A 19,494-nucleotide genomic window follows, 5' to 3' on the forward strand; every position below is an offset into this window, starting at 1 on the left:
AATATAAAACAAAACCTGTAAACCAGTAAGTATGAAAAAGGGCAGGATATAAAAGAAAACCCAAAATTCAAAATAAACCACATTTACAAAAAGAAATACTGTACATAACACGACCAAAACAATAGAAACCCTTCCAACCCCACAAAAATTAAAGTGTTTATATACCACACAGAAAACTACTAAGCTGTACCATTTTACAAGCTCACCCTTAACACTATAATAAAATCAAAACAATCATCACCTTGGTTCTTCTTGAGAGCAGTTGGAGGACCGACCTCTTCATATTCCGGTTCGTTGTTTCTCCGGTCTCCCCCCACCTGAAATCAAAACAGATTTTGTAAAAACGTCTGGCAGAAAAACAAGTACCGTCACAAATGCAAACCTCTCTCTCTCTCTCTCTCTCTCTCTCTCTCTCTCTCTCTCTCTCTCCCCTTGACAAGTCCCTGTCTCTTCTGTTTCATACCCAAAAGGCATAGGTTCGAATCCTGGCCAGGACATTCTCTTATCATACATAATTCCTTGGCGTTCAGGTTCTTTCCAAGGTAGAGTGAATCTCATGAGATATGATGGCTCCTAAGAAATAACGGCAAAACTGTCATTGTCACACTCATCCTTCAAAATCTGTATCAAGAATGAACTCATGGTAGAAAAAGCTTCCGCAACATTAGACACTTCATATACGCACACATAAGGATCAACAGCAGCGCAACAGACTCCTCCACAAACTGCGCTATCACCTCCATCTTGCCCACATTCTTTGCTTCGTGGATATTCTAGGGCCTCTGCGGCCTCCTCTCTTCCTCCTCCCAACGCTTCCGAACTATACACTCTCGTCACCAGTTATCATCCTACACTTTCTCCGCCCGACCTAGGCATCTCAAAACACGATGATTTGTGTTCTCTCCTAAATGAGCCTTTTAACCACCTCTTTTACCTACCTCCACACTTCTCACCCTTCTAGTTCTTTTTATTTCACACATACAGGAGTTTCAGTGTCTTCTCTTTCCCTTATGTTCAACATCCACACTTCACAACCAAGAAGACGGAATGAATCAACATTTCCCTCCTACCTTTCAACTATGTCTTTCTAAACAGTTCTATTTTCATCCAAATCTTCAGTTATTCTAAAACACCTCTGCTATGATCCTTTTATTATCAGTTAATATCAGTTACATGAACTCCCAATTTCCAAAATAAGTATTCCTGGTTTTCCTTCAACCTTTCTTTATTTTTGCTCACACTGGATTCCACCCTTTCTATTTAACTAACTTTTCCAAACTCTTCCACTAGTCATCGATTTCTCTTAAGTAAACCCAATCAAAACTTCATCAGCTGCATACATCAGCCATTCAGTGCTGAAATTCCGACCCCTTTCCTTATCCCACAACTTCCTACAAACGTATGCTATCTTTTTCATGAAAATAACAAATGTCCAAGGAAAAACAGCACACTTTTCACAAATCCACTTCCACAACAAACCAGTTGCTCTCGCGTCCACATATTTAAAGACACCTCGCTTTTTTAAAAATATGAATCGCTCTCAACAAACTATTTCCTATAACATTCATCCTCAGTACCCTTTACTTTGCATCTCTATCTAATCTCTCATTAGGTTTTATCCTCATTACACATACACGCGAACACACACACACACACACACACACACACACACACACACACACACACACACACACACACACACACATATATATATATATATATATATATATATATATATATATATATATATATAATATATACATGCAAAAATTCAATTTGCAACTCAATTATATCCAAACGAAAACAGAACAGAACAAATTATATCTTTTAAATTTATACAAAGCCTTTTAAATATGGAAATGAATGCATGAAACGTAATTATACCAACAGAAATAAAAGTAGGCACATGATCGATAAACAATAAAGGCATAAAATCTTAAGAGAAATAAAGAAGAAGATGGCAACTCATGCCAAAGTCTGCCAAAAGAGATTTTTCTTCTCGTCTCTGTGACTACACAAAGATTTTAAAGTTAGCGACAACTGTGACTATTTCTATCGATTACGTTGACATCTTCGGGAGAGTCTTCAACTCCCTTGAGCAAAGGGGGACGAAATAGTAGATTACTTGCGGGGACTTCCCACTACAAGAAATGAGAATTCCCTACATAGAATAAACACAAGCCAGCTGCCAGCACTCCTTTAAATCAGCGTTTTTTCCCACGCAACCGGTTACCAGCTAGCATTACATTTAAAACATCATTTGCAGACTACTTTCATATGAAAGCTATGTAAGACAATTCTTGGGAGGAAAATAGTTGTAAACTCTTAGATGATTCCGAAAGTGTCATGGTCCACATGCCATAACGATTTCTTTTAACTGTATGTAGCTATTTATGTATTTGCCTGTAGACTTTGAACTGGGAATTTAAACCCCAACATTTACTGGCTTAAGTGGTACCATGACTGTTCCCCGAGTATTCATAGATCTCTTCTCTGTCCTTATCATCTAGACAATATGTACAGTATGTACACACACACACACACACACACGAGGTCCCAATAGTTGGCATACATAAGGGAAATTAACTCTTTCAAGTACAATGTCTCCCAAAATTCTACATACAGCCATTATATCATATTTTTCACAGATAACCGACAGTAAGTTTCTCAGAAAAGAACTCTACTGAAATGTTTCTCATGGTCGAATCAAGAAACTACTGTATGGTTGCACTGGACTTTTACAAGAAACATGGTAAACACACCACATAAAATAATATCCTTCAAACTTAAGGGAGTGATGACTCAGTGCGTGTTTACACAGAAAAAACAACCATGTAGAAGTGTTTTGTGAACGGGGTTACGTTTTAAAGAAAGTATTGGGACACCATACATTATATATATATATATATATATATATATATATATATATATATATATGTGTGTGTGTGTGTGTGTGTGTGTGTGTGTGTGTGTGTGTGTGTGTGTGTGTGTGTGTGTGTGTTTAACATAAAAACATCGTATCGTGTTTCTCGGCTATCAATAGAAGGATCCACCGTAATACTCTTGTTTAGAAAGCCGTAATACTGTGGATCCTTCTATTGATTATGTATGTATGTATATATATATATATATATATATATATATATATATATATATATATATGTATTTATATTTATATATTATATATATATTATATATATATTATATATTATATATATATACATATATATATATATATATATATATATATATATATATATATATATATATAATATATACAACTTCTTCCTGATGCTATCATAATAAAAGGTTTATCGTAGGTTGCTTCTCAACTTATAATCAAGACACAAATAAAAACCAGCAACCATATAGTAAAAGAAATGCAGAAATTACTACTTTTGTTTACATGGAGCAAAAATAGCCTGTGTTGCCCTCTATTTTTTCTCGATTACAAAAATGACAATTAACCAATGAGGAAGTTTTCAAATACTTTCAAGGTCCTTTTAATATTGTCCGGCAGGCAGTAGATTGTGTTATTTTTCTATTATCTTAGCCTCATTTACTTGATACTGCCATGCTTGACTATGTCTCCAAGTGTGCATGTATCTATGGTATCTATGGTCTTGGTAATGTGTAAAAAGCGCCGAAAAAACTGTATATCTGGAAAGAATGACGAAATGGAGTTATACAGGCTTAGAAAATCATTGTTACATTAAGTTACTACTGAAGTAAAAGATTCTGAACGTGAAATGTGATTTTTCGGGCCGAGGGGTGGCGTTGGACTCCCCTCTAATAAAGTTTCTATGATTTATAGGTACCTACGTCAGGTTAGGTTAGAGGCCGGATCAGGTCCGACACAACACCTTAGGTTAGGGAAGGTGAGTGGGTACTGGATGCAGCCAAGTATTTCACTTGGTTTCGTTTCTCTCACTCACAAGGCCCCGTTTCCCAGTGGTCCTCCGTTCTTGTTAGAATTGGTGGGAGGAATGTGTAAATGAAGTCAACCAAACATTTCTGAAGGATATACAAGTCAAATTCTGCAAAATTACATACATAACTTAGAAAAACTACCGTTACCTTCGTATTCGACTTTGCAGTTAAAAGTAACATTTTCCAAAAATAACTTTACAATTTCAAAAATGCATACATACTAACATACAGGACTAAAAATCAGAATTAAACAACGCTGCCAATTCTATAAAAGCGAATGCCAAACGATTAGTAAAGTACTGCACTAATTAAAAATAAAGCAGCTCAACTGGGTGTTCAAGCTACAGAGTTTTTCTTTGATAGTACAAAGCGTCTTGCTGTAGCGGGTTCCATAACGCTAGTAACTGACTAGTATTCTTGTTGTCGGCTGGCGGTGATGCTCGTGAATGACACAAGGTGCTTGTTTCTTAGGTGTCCTCTTAGTCCTGAGTGACTGCCTAAGGGTTTACAATCACGGACAAGAACTTTACGTCTTGGTTTTGCGATATAAGTTGCATTACAACAATCACGTGTATAAGCAGTAAATGACGGCAGTTCTTTGGGCACCCTGTATTTGAACTGCAACAAAAAAGCTATTTATTTTTCCGTCCTGATATAACTCTGACGTGTGGGTAAAATTATTTCTTAATAATTATTTTCCGCAACAAGAGAAAAATATACAACCAGGTGCTCCGTTTACAGCCGCATTTGGGAGTCATCTGTGTACGTTCTACTAGCCACTTGGGAAATGCCTGAAACAATGGTATGTTTTCTATGGGTGTTTTGCGAATACTACTAAGGGATTCAGAGCTGATGAAACACGGTTTTTGGGCAACCTAATTTTTGCAAGTATTATTTAGTACCTAAGTTCAATAGTTCTGGTACTTAGAGTAAAATTGTTTCCTATGCCAGAGCCATCAAAATCGCAGGTAAGGGTTTTGAACACAATAGTGACGTTATCTATGACGTCATGAGGTTCCACCCACAGTGAAGAGAAGTTTACATGTGGGGAAACCGTCTCTTCACTGTGGCTCTGACCACTTGCCGATGGCATGTTCACTAATTAATATTAGAACCCATCCTAGGTTTCAGGGATATCAATGAAGGCGAGCATTCTCAATTTTATTATTATTATTATTATTATTATTATTATTATTATTATTATTATTATTATTATTATTATTATTTTGTGGAGGTTTCATCTCAACTTCCACAGCAGTTGTTGGGACTAAATTGTTAGCTTGGAATTCTTCCATTTTCTTGATATTCGTATTGTTTCTACTTTACAAATAATTCAGTGTATGTAATTCATCCACATAATGAACCAGTCTATTGTTCATTTGTTAGATCTACATCTATTCAGGGTGGGGATACAAAAAGACCATCCGTTTTGTTTTACCTCAGGTTTCGACACTATAGCCTTCTATTTGCAGGAAGTCAGGAGCGGTCACTAGAAGTAGAATTCAAATGAAAAGCAATGATACCTCATTTCCCTCCATGTTAGAGGTGTAAAGGTCAACGTCATTGTTTTATTTCAGTTAATGTAACCCATTGCTATTTTTCTTGGTTTTTTGTTTTTTTAGTTATATCATACAGCACCCTAAACAGCGCTCGTATAGCATACTCGCTGCAAATAAAAGGTAAAGGCAGGAGTCAAGATTTTGAGGGCAAGCTATTATTTACCTACTTAATATCAATCAGATGTAACACGATTTATAATTGATATGCATGGAAAGGAAAATATATTGGAATCAGTTTGAATGAGGAACATGTTGTAATCATTGTGTTTTAATAAATATGTTTTGGATATACAAATAAAACGTTTAACACTATATATAATTTATTTACAAAATGTCTTCATCGTCACTCTCGAGGAAGAGGTCGGGATTGTCTAACAACAGCTCCTGCCCACACTTCTGGGGTGACCGAGTGACTACTACCCACTATAGAAATAATTACCTACTCACGCTATAGTGAATCTTGCCACGGGTCTTCTCGCTTGTATACAAAGTGGCAAGCTGTAGCACAAATGCAGTCATGCAACCACGGGGACAATTCCATATGCTGCTGGCCATTATCGAATTTGTTGAAGCCTAGACTGCCTAGACTGTAAGAATATCCATTCACCGCCTACCTGGTGGATGGGCGGAGCCTCATGACGTCATATTACGTTTACGTAATGAATTGTTTTAGGATCCTTGTCTGTGATCTTCTCGGTTACGACTTCGGCGACTTCATTTTACTCTATAAATATCAAAATTATCGAACTTAGGTACTAAATAATACTTGCAAAAATTAGGCAGGACTATAAAATATACACTTGCCAACTTTCACCTTCATTCGATGCGTTGGTAAAAAGTTGTTGCCGAAAAACCGTGTTTCGTTGGCTCTGAATCCCTTAGTAAGTACCTAAACTTTCTATTTAAACCAGGTAACGATGAGAACAGACTGTTAGTTTAAAGAAATTCACACTCCTGCAACCACTACATATACACGTATTCATCAATCAGACACATATACACAGACTATTTATGCATAAATATAAAAAAAATTGACAGACACAGAGACACATACACAATACATACATACATATATAAATGTTCACATACACAATACATACATACATATATATAAATGTATATAATATATATATATATATATATATATATATATATATATATATATATATATATATATATATATATATATATATATATATATATAAGCATTAAACTACAAACGTCCTTTAATATCCAATTCGCTCTACCTCGGAAATAATATATTTTCATATATGTTACCGAAGGGGAACTTTTTAAGTTGATAATAAGTTCGTCGTCCCGTGGGCTCGAACCAGCGAAGGACAAGAACTCAGGACTACAGTGACGCCTTAACCCACAAAGCCAACAAGTGAGTATAAGTTATTAACGACCCTCACCTACAAATCACCGTCGAACTCAGGTATTTGTATTTAGAATCGGTATCAACCCACCTCTGCCATGCTAACCTTGTAGTGCGTTTGTCGCACGTAGCCATATTATGAATGAAATTTTCTCACATCACCGTGATTCATATACAAGCATTAAGCTACAAACGTCCTTTAATATCCAATTCGCTCTACCTCGGGAAAAATATATTTTCATATGTGTTGCCGAAGGGGAATTTTTTAGTTGATAAGAAGTTCGTCGTCCCGTGGGCTCGAACCAGCGAAGGACAAGAACTCAGGACTACAGTGACGCCTTAACCCACAAAGCCAACAAGTGAGTATAAGTTATTACCGACCCTCACCTACAAATCACCGTCGAACTCGGGTATTTGTATTTAGAATCGGTATCAACCCACCTCTGCCATGCTAACCTTGTAGTGCGTTTGTCGCACGTAGCCATATTGTGAATGAAATTTTCTCACATCACCGTGATTCATATACAAGCATTAAGCTACAAACGTCCTTTAATATCCAATTCGCTCTACCTCGGGAAAAATATATTTTCATATGTGTTGCCGAAGGGGAATTTTTTAGTTGATAATAAGTTCGTCGTCCCGTGGGCTCGAACCAGCGAAGGACAAGTACTCAGGACTACAGTGACGCCTTAACCCGCAAAGCCAACAAGTGAGGTATAAGTTATTACCGACCCTCACCTACAAATCACCGTCGAACTCGGGTATTTGTATTTAGAATCGGTATCAACCCACCTCTGCCATGCTAACCTTGTAGTGCGTTTGTCGCACGTAGCCATATTGTGAATGAAATTTTATCACATCACCGTCCTTCGCTGGTTCGAGCCCACGGGACGACGAACTTATTATCAACTAAAAAATTCCCCTTCGGTAACATATATGAAAATATATTATTTCCAAGGTAGAGCGAATTGATATTAAAGGACGTTTGTAGCTTAATGCTTGTATATGAATCACAATGATGTGATAAAATTTCATTCATATATATATATATATATATATATATATATATATATATATATATATATATATATATATATATATTCGTGTTATATGAACGTATGTATGTATGTATGTATGTATGTATGTATGTATGTATGCATGCATGTATGTACATAAACCACCTAAAATCTCCAGAAACAAGACAACTCAAAAATCAACTGTATCGATATGTAAACGGATCAGGAAGAAATAATGTCCCTAATATTTATACAAAGCCATTTGCATGTGAAAATGAATGAATGTGACAGACCCATACTGCAATAAAGGTCTACTACTGCCGTAGACGCACGAACGATAAACAGCACATGTACAGAACCGTATGAAATAAAGCTGAAGACAGCAACTGATGCCAAAGCCTGCCAAAAACATATCTCCACACTCGATTCATTTTCTTATCTCACAATATTGCACATAGGTCTAATTTACTTTTTCTTGACTTATCGCATCATTCCTTCCGTGAGTATCTTAAACAACTGAGGAAACATAACACACCGTCTCTCAGATTAATTTTTACACCAAATTAGCCTCGTTCCCATCTACATATCCTAACACTAAGGCATATTTTACTCTCTCAACACAAACACATACATATTATATGTGTAAATATATATATATATATATATATATATATATATATATATATATATATATATATATATATATATACATAAGCTGTAAATATGGAGATGTAGCACAGGGAAAATGAAACACTGAGTATAATTGCTTACTTCATCTTCGAGATTTTTGGACAACCATCTCTTACCAGCGCATTTCCTCACAGCTCTTATGAAAGTGCGCAAATAAGACTTTACAAAGGAAATTTCTTAGTTTACATGTCATCAGGAAGCAACGAATCTGGTACACAATTATGTTTTCGTACTCGAAAACTTTCCTCACCATCATAGGAAATCAAACTTCTGAGCAAGCTTTTTAGGTCATTCACGGAGTCCGATGGAAAGCAAAAGTAGTTAGGAACCTCGTCAGTATAAGTAGTTTTTCACCTTTTTTTTTTTTTTTTTTTGCACCGGAGCCAGTTCCGGAACATCCCAAATGGCAACTAAAATTTTAGGCAACGTTAACAAAAAAAAAAAAAAAAATCATATCTTCACCCCAAGCCAAAGTACTTTAAATAACGACCGTAATAAGTCCACGACGGTAACATTTCTCTTTGTCGAATGTAGCTTATTCTCTTCTTGAACAACTTTTTCCTCGAATTCCTAAATGTTTTTAATGGGCATGACTTTCCTTTCTTCTTGAACATCTCCAAGTGTTGTACTTCAATATGTTGGGCAGCTTACTGAAGAGTCTCGGTCAAGGTCTTCGTCTCGGTGCTTCATGCTCGCTCTCTCTCTCTCTCTCTCTCTCTCTCTCTCTCTCTCTCTCTCTCTCTCTCTCTCTCTCTGGGATGTAATATATAAATTATATATATATATATATATAATTCAACATGACGGTAAGACTATTCCACAGCAGTACAAAATCGGAAGGCGTAGAAGACAGCATGAAACATAATTCACTTTATTCTTACTGCGACGTTTCGAGACCAATGTTAAATCATTCAGGCTAAAATGAAAGATAAAAAAATTGATGAACAACACAGCATAAAAAATTATTTTTTGTTGACACGCAAAACACGTTGAATAAAGCAAAACAAAGCAAGATACAACATTGAAATAAGAATTACCCTACAAAAAAAAACACACACAATTAAGGTTAAGAGTAGTTAAAACGATACCTTGTCTCAACGGAGTTCAGTTGCTGTATGGAAGATGTAGCGAAAGTAAACAAGGACGTGGTTCAAGCTATGTGCAAGGGAACAGATGAAGAGTGGTTGTTTAAGGTGGGAACTAGTTTCTTTATATCTAGAGATTCTAATGTTGGAAGGTGGTGTTCATATGGACTTGATAATATCTTGAAATCCTTATAATTTATATCATTTTTGCAAAATTTCACGATTCCTAATTTAGATAGTTCTGGGTTGGATAGTTTACACCCGGTACGGACACTAATGCCCATATGTGCATCACATCTCACCTTAAGCAGGCGGCGCGTGTTGCCAACATAAGTCCGCCTATTGCATCGGCAGCAAGTATAAATATAGACAACGCCGGATTGCATTAAGGGAGGTAACCCCTCTTTATGACGCATCATACTACCGATAGTCCTAGGTTTCATTAAGACAAACTTGACATCAACAGCTGGAAAACAATTAATTAAAATTCTCCTTAAGTGAGGTAAGAAAGAGGCGTCATGCATATAAAGAAATCGTATACAGAACTTGAGTTTATTGGCCAAATGTATTGCTGCTGGAGGATGAAATGAAATATCCAGCGTTTTCCTGACATATTTCATAAAGAGATTAGGAGGATAATTCTACTTGAAATAATCGTAAAGGATTCCGATTTCTTTGTGGAAAAGACTCCAATCTGAAGTTAATGTCATGGCTCTGTGGAGGAGGGTAGACAATGAATTTAATTCAAAATTTAAAAACAAAAACTATAAAAGTTAAGACCAAGGCCTGCGAAAGTTGCCTTTCGAAAAGTATCTGTGTGAAAACGGTCATCATCACGGATGACAATCGTATCTAAGAGAGGTAGTTGGTTATTGTTTTCCAATTCATATGCAAATTTAATGTTGGAATGTAAATAATTAGCATATTGTAAGAACGAATCACAATGCAAATGGTCCTTAAAGAGAACAAAAGTCATCCACATATCGGCGATGGGATAAGGGTTCAGAAGAAGAATGACAACCGTCCAGCAGCTCGCTCTCAAATTTGTGCATAAAAATGTTAGGGAATGTGCAATTCAGTGGGTTAGCCATGCCCACACTCTCAACTTGCACATATACCTCATCACTAAAAACAAAGGCAGTGTCCCGCACAGCCAACTCTAGTAACTTCGTAAAATCATGACGGTTAAAACCATAACCATGGTGAACACATTCATCTTCACTAAAAATAGTGTCTAAAATGTACTCAATTGTTTCCTCCACGGGTATATTAGTAAATGAAGATTCTATGTCAAAGCTAGCCATAACTAAATAGGAGTCCTGACACAAAATGCTGTTTTTGAATTCTAAGGAATTAGAAAGACTAAGTTCATTATTAAAAGAGCTTTACAATAAAGGGATCAGATATTTGGCAATTTTATAGCCAGGCGTGGTGTAAGACGAAAGGATTGGACTCATAGGAACATTTACCTTATGTATTTTCGGGAGCCCATACATGACACCAAAAGTCGAGTCAGTGACGCAAAAGGTCGTCGTAAGTAGCCTGATTAATTGTATGCTTGTCCTTTAGGGCTTTTAAAAAAAGGTTGATCTTGTCTTCGTTTCTACAAATGAGTTTAAAATCTTTTTCGCCAATTTTCCGAAATTTAGAGTCATCCGATAGAATATTTTGCATCTTATGAATGTAATCGGCCCTGTTTAGAATAACGGTTCCTTTACCTTTATCTGGTTTTGAAAAAATCAGGTTTTCCTTTTCACTCAATTTACGAAGTGTGCTTAAATCTTCTTTATTAAAGAAAGGAGTCCATCTAGTTTTCAGTTTGCTATAATTTGTGTGGGCAAAAGCAGATAGTTCGGTTTATTTTAATTTAAAGGCAGGTTCTTTAGTTTGGAAAAAAGCACATCAAAAGGCAGGTAATATTCATAGTACGAGGGTTCATAATTATAGGTAAACAGATATCCAACCCAAAAGATAAAAGAAATTCCTCCTTAGTTAAGTCGTAATCAAAGAAACTGAACACCACTTTATTCCCTTTGCCTGTAAATTTAGGTTTAAAGATGCCTACATTCTTTAGTTGATTATTATGGGTATTTTGTACTTTTGCTTTATTCAATATGTTTTGAATTTCAACAAAAAGTAATTTGTTATGCTGTATTGTTTATAAGATCTTTATCTTTCATTTTAGCCTGGATGATGAGACATAGGTCTCGAAACGTCGGAGTAAGAATAAAGTGAATTATGTTTCATGCTGTCTTCTCCTAAGCCTTCTGGTTATATATATATATATATATATATATATATATATATATATATATATATATATATATATATATATATACATATATATATATATATATATATATATATATAAATATATATATATATATATATATTATATATATATATATATATATTAAACACTTATATATATATATATATATATATATATATATATATATATATATATATATATATATAATATATATTATACTGTGTGTGCGTATGTATGTATGATGTAGCTGTTGCACACAAATTTTGTATAATAAACTAAACAACAAACTAAACTAAACTAAACTAAAGAAAATTGCCAAGGCAAATATCTATAATATTTTCATTTAAGTATCGTTCTACTGAAGATCATGTCAATTTTGTTCTATAAAATAACCATACACATATTCAGTTTCCGAGCAATCAAACTGGCATTGAGAGCAAAGAATATTGTAGATTTCATTATCCTACCAAGAAACGTTATGCATATTCTTTGGGGATGATAACAACGAGCCATAATTTTCATATTTTCCACCAAGATGAAGTTTCCTTTACAACGGGAAAAGCAAGATGAAGCTTCCCTTATAACAAAAAACCAAGATGAACTTGCTCTATAACGCAAATAGCAAGATGAAGCTTCCCTTTTAACGAAAAAAACAAGATGAAGCTTACTCTATAACGCAAATAGCAAGATGAAGCTTCCTTTATAACGATAAAACCAAGATGAAGCTTGCTCTATAACGCAAATAGCATGATGAAGCTTTCCTTTTCATGAAAAAAGCATGATGATGAAGCTTCCCTTATAACGATAAAACCAAGATAAGGCTTGCTCTATAACGTAAATATCAAGATGAAGGTTCCCTTATAACGAAAAAACCAAGATGAAGTTGCTCTATAACGCAAATAGCAACATGAAGCTTCCCTTATAACGATAAAACCAAGATATGGCTTGCTCTATAACGCAAATATCAAGATGAAGCTTCCCTTATAACAAAAAAAAAAACAAGATGAACTTGATATATAACGCAAATAGCATGATGAAGCTTCCTTTATAACGATAAAACAAAGATGAGGTTTGCTCTATAACGCAAATAGCAAGATGAAGCTTCCCTTTTAACGAAAAAACCAAGATGAAGCTTGCTCTATAACGAAAAAAGACTACTAAGTAAATGACAAACATTCTTATTCTTCGAAGCGAGTGAAGACTAAGCTCTCCTCTGGTGCAGAAATTAAAATGTGTTTACGTTCCGACCTTATTCTTCACAAGGATGGCACATGAATTCAAAGGCATCATCTGTGACAATGAGAGAGAGAGAGAGAGAGAGAGAGAGAGAGAGAGAGAGAGAGAGAAATATAACTATGTAAGTTGTATCATAAAAACCACAGCATATCAATACAACGCAAAGCTAAAGGCCCACAGCGGTGACAAAAGGGTCGCAAATCCGACGATCGTTTCAAGTCAGAGAAAAACAAAAGCCCTCAGGGACTAAGAGGCTTCCCGCAGGTACTTACCTTTGGCGGTGGCGGCGGCTTTTTCTTGATTTTAATGATCGAATAAAGCTTCTCTTTGCCGTAGGACTTCGTCCTTGGAGGCTTGGTAACGCCGTCCTTCCCCACCATTGTTTTTCCTCTCGTAAAACCACTGGTACCTACTGATGAAATCACTATTCCGTTTTATCGTCTAGTATCTCAAGTTGAGGCCAATAGGAGATAGAGATATGGTCGATTCAGTCAGTTCAGGAGTTAAACAGCCTCCCTCTCGGAGGAGTACCTTGTCTGGTGTGGCTCATTGCCTCTGCAGCAGTGTAATACTATTATCACAGTTCACGAAGTTGTTTCTGAAAGTGGACTTACTGATCTTACCACAACTTGAATAAATTAAGTTCATTTCTCAAAACTCCTATTTTCAGTTTTTCGCAGTGTTCTACTGATCATTATGTTCGACAATGGTATAACTTCTGTTAGTTATCATCAGTAACGAAGTCCCAGACAAAGAACAAAACTTTCAATTCTGGGAGAACGTTAACTTTTATGACACTCTTTTATATCACAATATCCGCGTAAGTCTGGGTATTTTCATTGGAACCACACACCAAGGTAATCCTAAAGACTAGAGAATGTGATAAAAGTCGACGAGCATTCTCGTTTTTCTTTTATTACTAGATAATGTACCAATTTCATACAAAAAACTTAGTCTCTGGTAACTAGTATAAAACTTGTGCGCTGACTAGGCTTATTAAAGCCTAAAAAAATATATACCCAAAATTAAACAAAAAATGTCAGACTCCTTAAATAATCAGGATAGCCAGTCAGCAGCCATGTTGACATGTCTTGATGACCTGAGCTGGCTATTCTACTACTACTCGTGAAAACAAACTAACCAAGTCAGATGTCCTATGCCAATCAACCGAAAAGCTAAATGCCTAGTTCTTATTTAATAAATCATCAAACTTATGTCACCCTAGCTCAATTATAAGGTAAACTGACGTCTACTTTTACTTACAACCCGAGTTACCAAGTGAACTTGCCTACCAACACATGCGTTAACAAGACCTTGGCTCTAATTAGTCATTTCCAACAAAGTAATGAGCTCGTATAAGGTAGTTCCTCTCACAAAGTTTGTCAGCAGTGATGTAGCTCTCCAGGTGGTGTTAACAGTTAACGATTATGTTACCACTTAATCTAAGAATTCAAGTGATGTTGGCAAATGACCCCATTAAATCACTGGTTAACCTATGAACCACGAAGGCGATGAACCGATGAAAAGACAAGCATGTTGATAACTAACTAATGATTATCCTATCATCCACTGATTATCCTATGTCAGAATAATTTTAACTACGAAACGAGTCGCTGCTATCATATGAGGCGTAAGGATGTCAGCAGCTGACCGAAATTTCACTGATTCACCTAAGTGTCGTAAGTGCTAGCAAACAAGTGATTACTCCATAAGGCAGAAAGGTGATGATAACTAACCACAGTCACTGGTCAATGTAAGATCTATTGGCTATCGCATACGTCAGCGCGATATTGACGACTATCCAAGGAGGCTCTGCTTAACCACGAAGTCCGAAGGGTTTTCAACATCTACCCAAAGTCATATGACACAAAGCCAATAAAGGACTTGGATGAGTCACGGCTGTTGTCAACCTTCATATGGATCCGCCTTGCCGACTGCCAAGAACTAATATAGAAATCAAAAAGTTACTTTAAGGACAGCAACCACCATAGTAATGCTAGGCCATTAATCACCATAAAGCCAGACAGCCAATATGCGGAAACCATTAACAGGGAGAAAGCCGTGAAATTAGGACGTTAGGTAATGGTTACGTAGGAGGCCAAATAAAAAAAAAAAATCTGCGTCAATTTTTACTCAGAGACCCCTTCGCCAAGTTCGGCTTATCGAAATTTCGCACATATAACGAGAGACGACCAAGACACACCCACTTTCACAAAAATGAACCGTGAAAACTGAACTCGAGCGCACACAATCGTTGGGCACCGTCGAAACCAGCAGACTGCGGGAGAGGGAGTTTTAATACCTGCTGTGCTGTTCGCTTTCGCTTTTACCTGCTGGCGACAAAGTCACGGTTTTCTTTCTCTAGCTCATTTTCGAGGGCTGAGGAAAACAAAAACACCGGGACCTCAGCAGAGCTGCATGCCAAGGCTCCGACGCCGCTGAAACCTGCGATGATGTTTGGGCTCGGAGGATGTCTTGGGCACTTGTCATTGGTATCCCGAGGCTTCGGGGTCGTTTCTCTCTTCATGAGAGGCGGTGACTCACCTGCAGTTAAAAACACCCTTATTTCTTTTCCTTACTTTTTAACCTCTAACTCATTGTTTTTTTTTGTTTCGTTTTATCATCTTGTTTTGAAAAGTCGACGAGAGGTGGCATATGACTTCGATATTCCTTCGAGTTTCACCCTAGTGTAAGCATAAGTACGCTTTATGTCTGACATTCATAAACCAGTAATGTCACGACCGTAAGCTTCAACTCCTTAAGTACAAAGTCCACAAGCATTTAATTGTTTTTCTTCATTTCCATTTAATTTCTACATAGCCTTGGGTCGAGCCTACTCGTTTCCCAGCCACCTGAATCACACACCTAAGATTAACATTACTGCAAGTTTTACAGAAAGCGCTAATACATAACTTTTAAATAAAACCTAACCTTTCTGTCTGGAATGGAAAATGTTCTACAGAAACATTTAGTTAAGTCTTTAAGAAAAGTGAGGCAAACAGGTAACATTATTCCGATTCTTAAGATGGCACACCTTACTTCATTAAAAAGTTCCCGACAAGCGTTTTGAATTAGTTTATATTATTTTCATATCTTTCATATTCCTTTTTAGAATTCGAATAAAACTCGCCAAGATATATTTAAGTCAAATGAATGATCAAACATTACTTAGTAATGAATTTTTCTTGGATGTGAGTCACTGAAAATGACGGGAATTCAAATAAAGGAGATTAAATTGCTGAGATTTCCTTCAGTCCAAAAGAAAGATGATCAATATCTTCAAAATGAACCATGATATCATAACACAAAGGCCTCCTTTGACAGAGATGGACCCAAAAGATACATTTCACTGTTACAGTGGAAACACCAACAGCATATTTTCAGTATTTCATGAACAACCTTTTATTTTCATTAATAAATCATTAATAATATTACGACACGAGCAAAAAGAAGGCGTCCAATAAACATAAGGAAAGGCTTGGGGAAAAAAAACTTTCCCGCTCTGCATAATTGGAACTTCAAAACAAAAAAAATACGGAAAGTCGTCTGCTATTTTCAGTAACAGACATCAGATGTGCTTCCCCCTGCTTAACTGAGAGAAGTGTAAAAGATGAAAGGAAAACCATTACATCTGATTTCACAGAGTGATAAAAATCTAAATATTTTATCCCTACACTAGAACTGTTTAGAAAGATATGTATTCAGAGAGCTCCGTCTCTGCTCCTTAGTGAGCATCAGGTCCAGCTGGGACAGCTTCAGTTGGTAGTACCTGGGCTAGGGCCCCGAGCTTAGAGTGCGAGCAACTGCTGCCTTGTAGGCTGACATCTCTTCAGGTGAATGCTAGATCCACAACCATGCATTGTGGCCTTGCTCAGAAGTAGCACCAGGAATCATCGGCAACGGGATGATGGACAGGTTGAAGCGTTGAGTGCTTTGTTTTCTTGGCTTACACTTTGGATACCTGGTGGATAACCTTGGTTAAAAACCAATGGGCAACGGCAGGGGTCACTGGCCTTTGTCAGCTAGGAACTGCACGCTACAAGGAACTGGTTTTCCTTTAGTGTACTTGGATAAATAGCTAAGCAGTCCAATCCATGTCTCTTGAATTTATTTTCTTCCCGTTTCATCTTTGAAACCTGATTTAAGGTTCTTACATCCCAATTTTCTTATATTCTTAGTACTCCCATATGCCTGGCTTTGAAAACCTTTTCTAAATGGTACCTATCTATAGCAGAATCAATGGGGATTCTCTCATGCTGAAATTATTGAAATAGTGAAAAAGGTAAATCCGACAATGGGCAGGCTGAAAAGGTTTTGGAAATTAAACGGAATGAAAAAAGATTAAACATAAGTCTAGTAAGATTTGTATTGCTATACGGACAAGTTTAACGGCATGACGATGAAACTAGTATATCTTACGAGACAGTCGACTTGGAAACGAAGTTTTCGGATGACCATTGAGGGTCAGACAGCAGGACACAGTTAGAAATGGTAAAGTAAGGAAATGAAAAAACAGCCATATATGGATGAGCTGATGATAAAAGGGAGATAGAGATGGCTTGGACATGTCCTTCGCACAACCCCAAGGAGAATGGTACTAGACAGCGTGGGCTGGGCTCCTGTGGTCACCAAAAGAGAATTATGAGACCTATTTGAAGGGAGACTGGAGATGAGTGGAGATTTGAGGTGTACAGAACAGGAAAGACATAAGGGGTGGAATTTCACAGGGGTATTTTACGTCACGTGGCATCAGGGGCGATTATGGTGATGATGAGGGACATAACTCAGAGCGGAAAGTTCACATGTGCGTAATCAGACAGGCAGACCGAGCTAGTCACATAAGCTCAGATTACTCCAAAGCGCAGCCACAGCCATTAAATACCATAAAACTTGATTTTACAAATATAAGAGCCTTTCAACTTTCCAAAATATTACACTAAACGAGGATTAAAATGCATCGCATCTTTAATACAGCGTGAAAAGAATTTTACTCCATACACAGATGACGTTTCAAAAGACGATCTGGTTTAACAAAAACTCGACACTGAGTAGAAAAAGAGATTAATTCATTTCGGTATTCCGCCTACCGAATATTTAAGTAAAAAAAGTGCATCACTGAATCTCCGACGTGAAGTGACATTAGATTAAATTTATCAAATTAATGAATCAATCGATAAAACTCACATATATATATATATATATATATATATATATATATATATATATATATATATATATATATATATATACACGTATATACACACACATATACAGTATATATATATATATATATATATATATATATATATATATATATATATATATATATGCTATAACGTCGCAAAGAGCACATGACTAAATGAATTGAAAGAGAAAGGACGGCATAATAAATTCATCAGTACCCATCGCATTCGCTGCCTTGCACTGTTTACTGTTCCTTTAAATAAACGAAAGCGCTACTTACTGATGTCTTTTATAATTTGCTTCTGGCTCTGGCTATATATATATATATATATATATATATATATATATATATATATATATATATATATATATATATATATATATATATATTGTCACGAAGTGTTCAAGTACCTGGTTATTACACAACTAGTCACAGAATTCTAAATTTTACCTCACTTCAGCCAGACACCTGAACTCTCATAACAATAAAAGTTACGACTGAGGACTCTAAAGGTAACAGTGATCCCTTAAAAAACTTATTAATCGTGTGAAAAATCAAACTAAGTTTATCAAAACAAGTGTGAGGTATCAACAATTAAACAAGAAATATACGAGAGCAAAAGTGCATCACTCCATCAAACAACTTTAATTGTTTCCCTGGTCTTGATTCACTTCAGCAAAACTAAAGGAACAAAACATGTTTATCACTCTGCCTTATACACACATTTAATCCTATTCACTCGTGGTCAATAAATGAAACACTGTTTTTTAAAAATTTTATTTATTTCTTAAATTCAAAATTTATAACTAGAATTCACCATCCGAAAAAAATTTACTACTACTTGAAAACAACACAAAATTTAATTAGCTCTTGAGTTAAATTACAAAGGTTAATCTATTAAGAACTTAAATCAATCAATTAAAATTTAAACCATTAAGAATTACTCAAGATTTGAAAAGAAAATCTTAGTAAATGAATATTAAATCAAGTATGCACTGTTAAATTATCAAGAAATATTTAAAATTATAAGTAAATAAATGTTAAATCACCAATATATAAAATGTGAAAAATTAAAGATTGCAAACACAAGAACACACAAAAAATACACAAAATATTTACCAATAATAATTTCACTAAGGCAAA

The 19,494-nt window shown here is 35.8% G+C and overlaps 1 protein-coding gene across 50 annotated transcripts in view; it reads right to left on the reverse strand.

Annotated features, from left to right (window-relative positions):
• Nucleotides 1-19,494, reverse strand: part of LOC136853629 (E3 ubiquitin-protein ligase lubel-like) — a 238,984-nt gene that overhangs the window by 182,916 nt on the left and 36,574 nt on the right. For 31 of the 50 annotated variants that reach the window (XM_067129752.1, XM_067129788.1, XM_067129762.1 and 28 more), the window contains exons 1-2: nucleotides 13,439-13,721; nucleotides 242-317 (exon numbers count right to left, since the gene is read on the reverse strand). In XM_067129752.1, coding sequence (XP_066985853.1) covers nucleotides 242-317; nucleotides 13,439-13,546 — 184 coding nt within the window. In that variant the 5' untranslated portion in view covers nucleotides 13,547-13,721. Of the gene's footprint in view, nucleotides 1-241; nucleotides 318-13,438; nucleotides 14,037-15,369; nucleotides 15,474-19,494 lie in introns of those variants that run through there. The other 19 variants (XM_067129690.1, XM_067129743.1, XM_067129721.1 and 16 more) reach the window with 6 other exon arrangements.

The sequence above is a fragment of the Macrobrachium rosenbergii genome, chromosome 3 (assembly GCF_040412425.1).
Source record: "Macrobrachium rosenbergii isolate ZJJX-2024 chromosome 3, ASM4041242v1, whole genome shotgun sequence".
Classification (NCBI taxonomy): Eukaryota; Metazoa; Arthropoda; class Malacostraca; order Decapoda; family Palaemonidae; genus Macrobrachium; species Macrobrachium rosenbergii.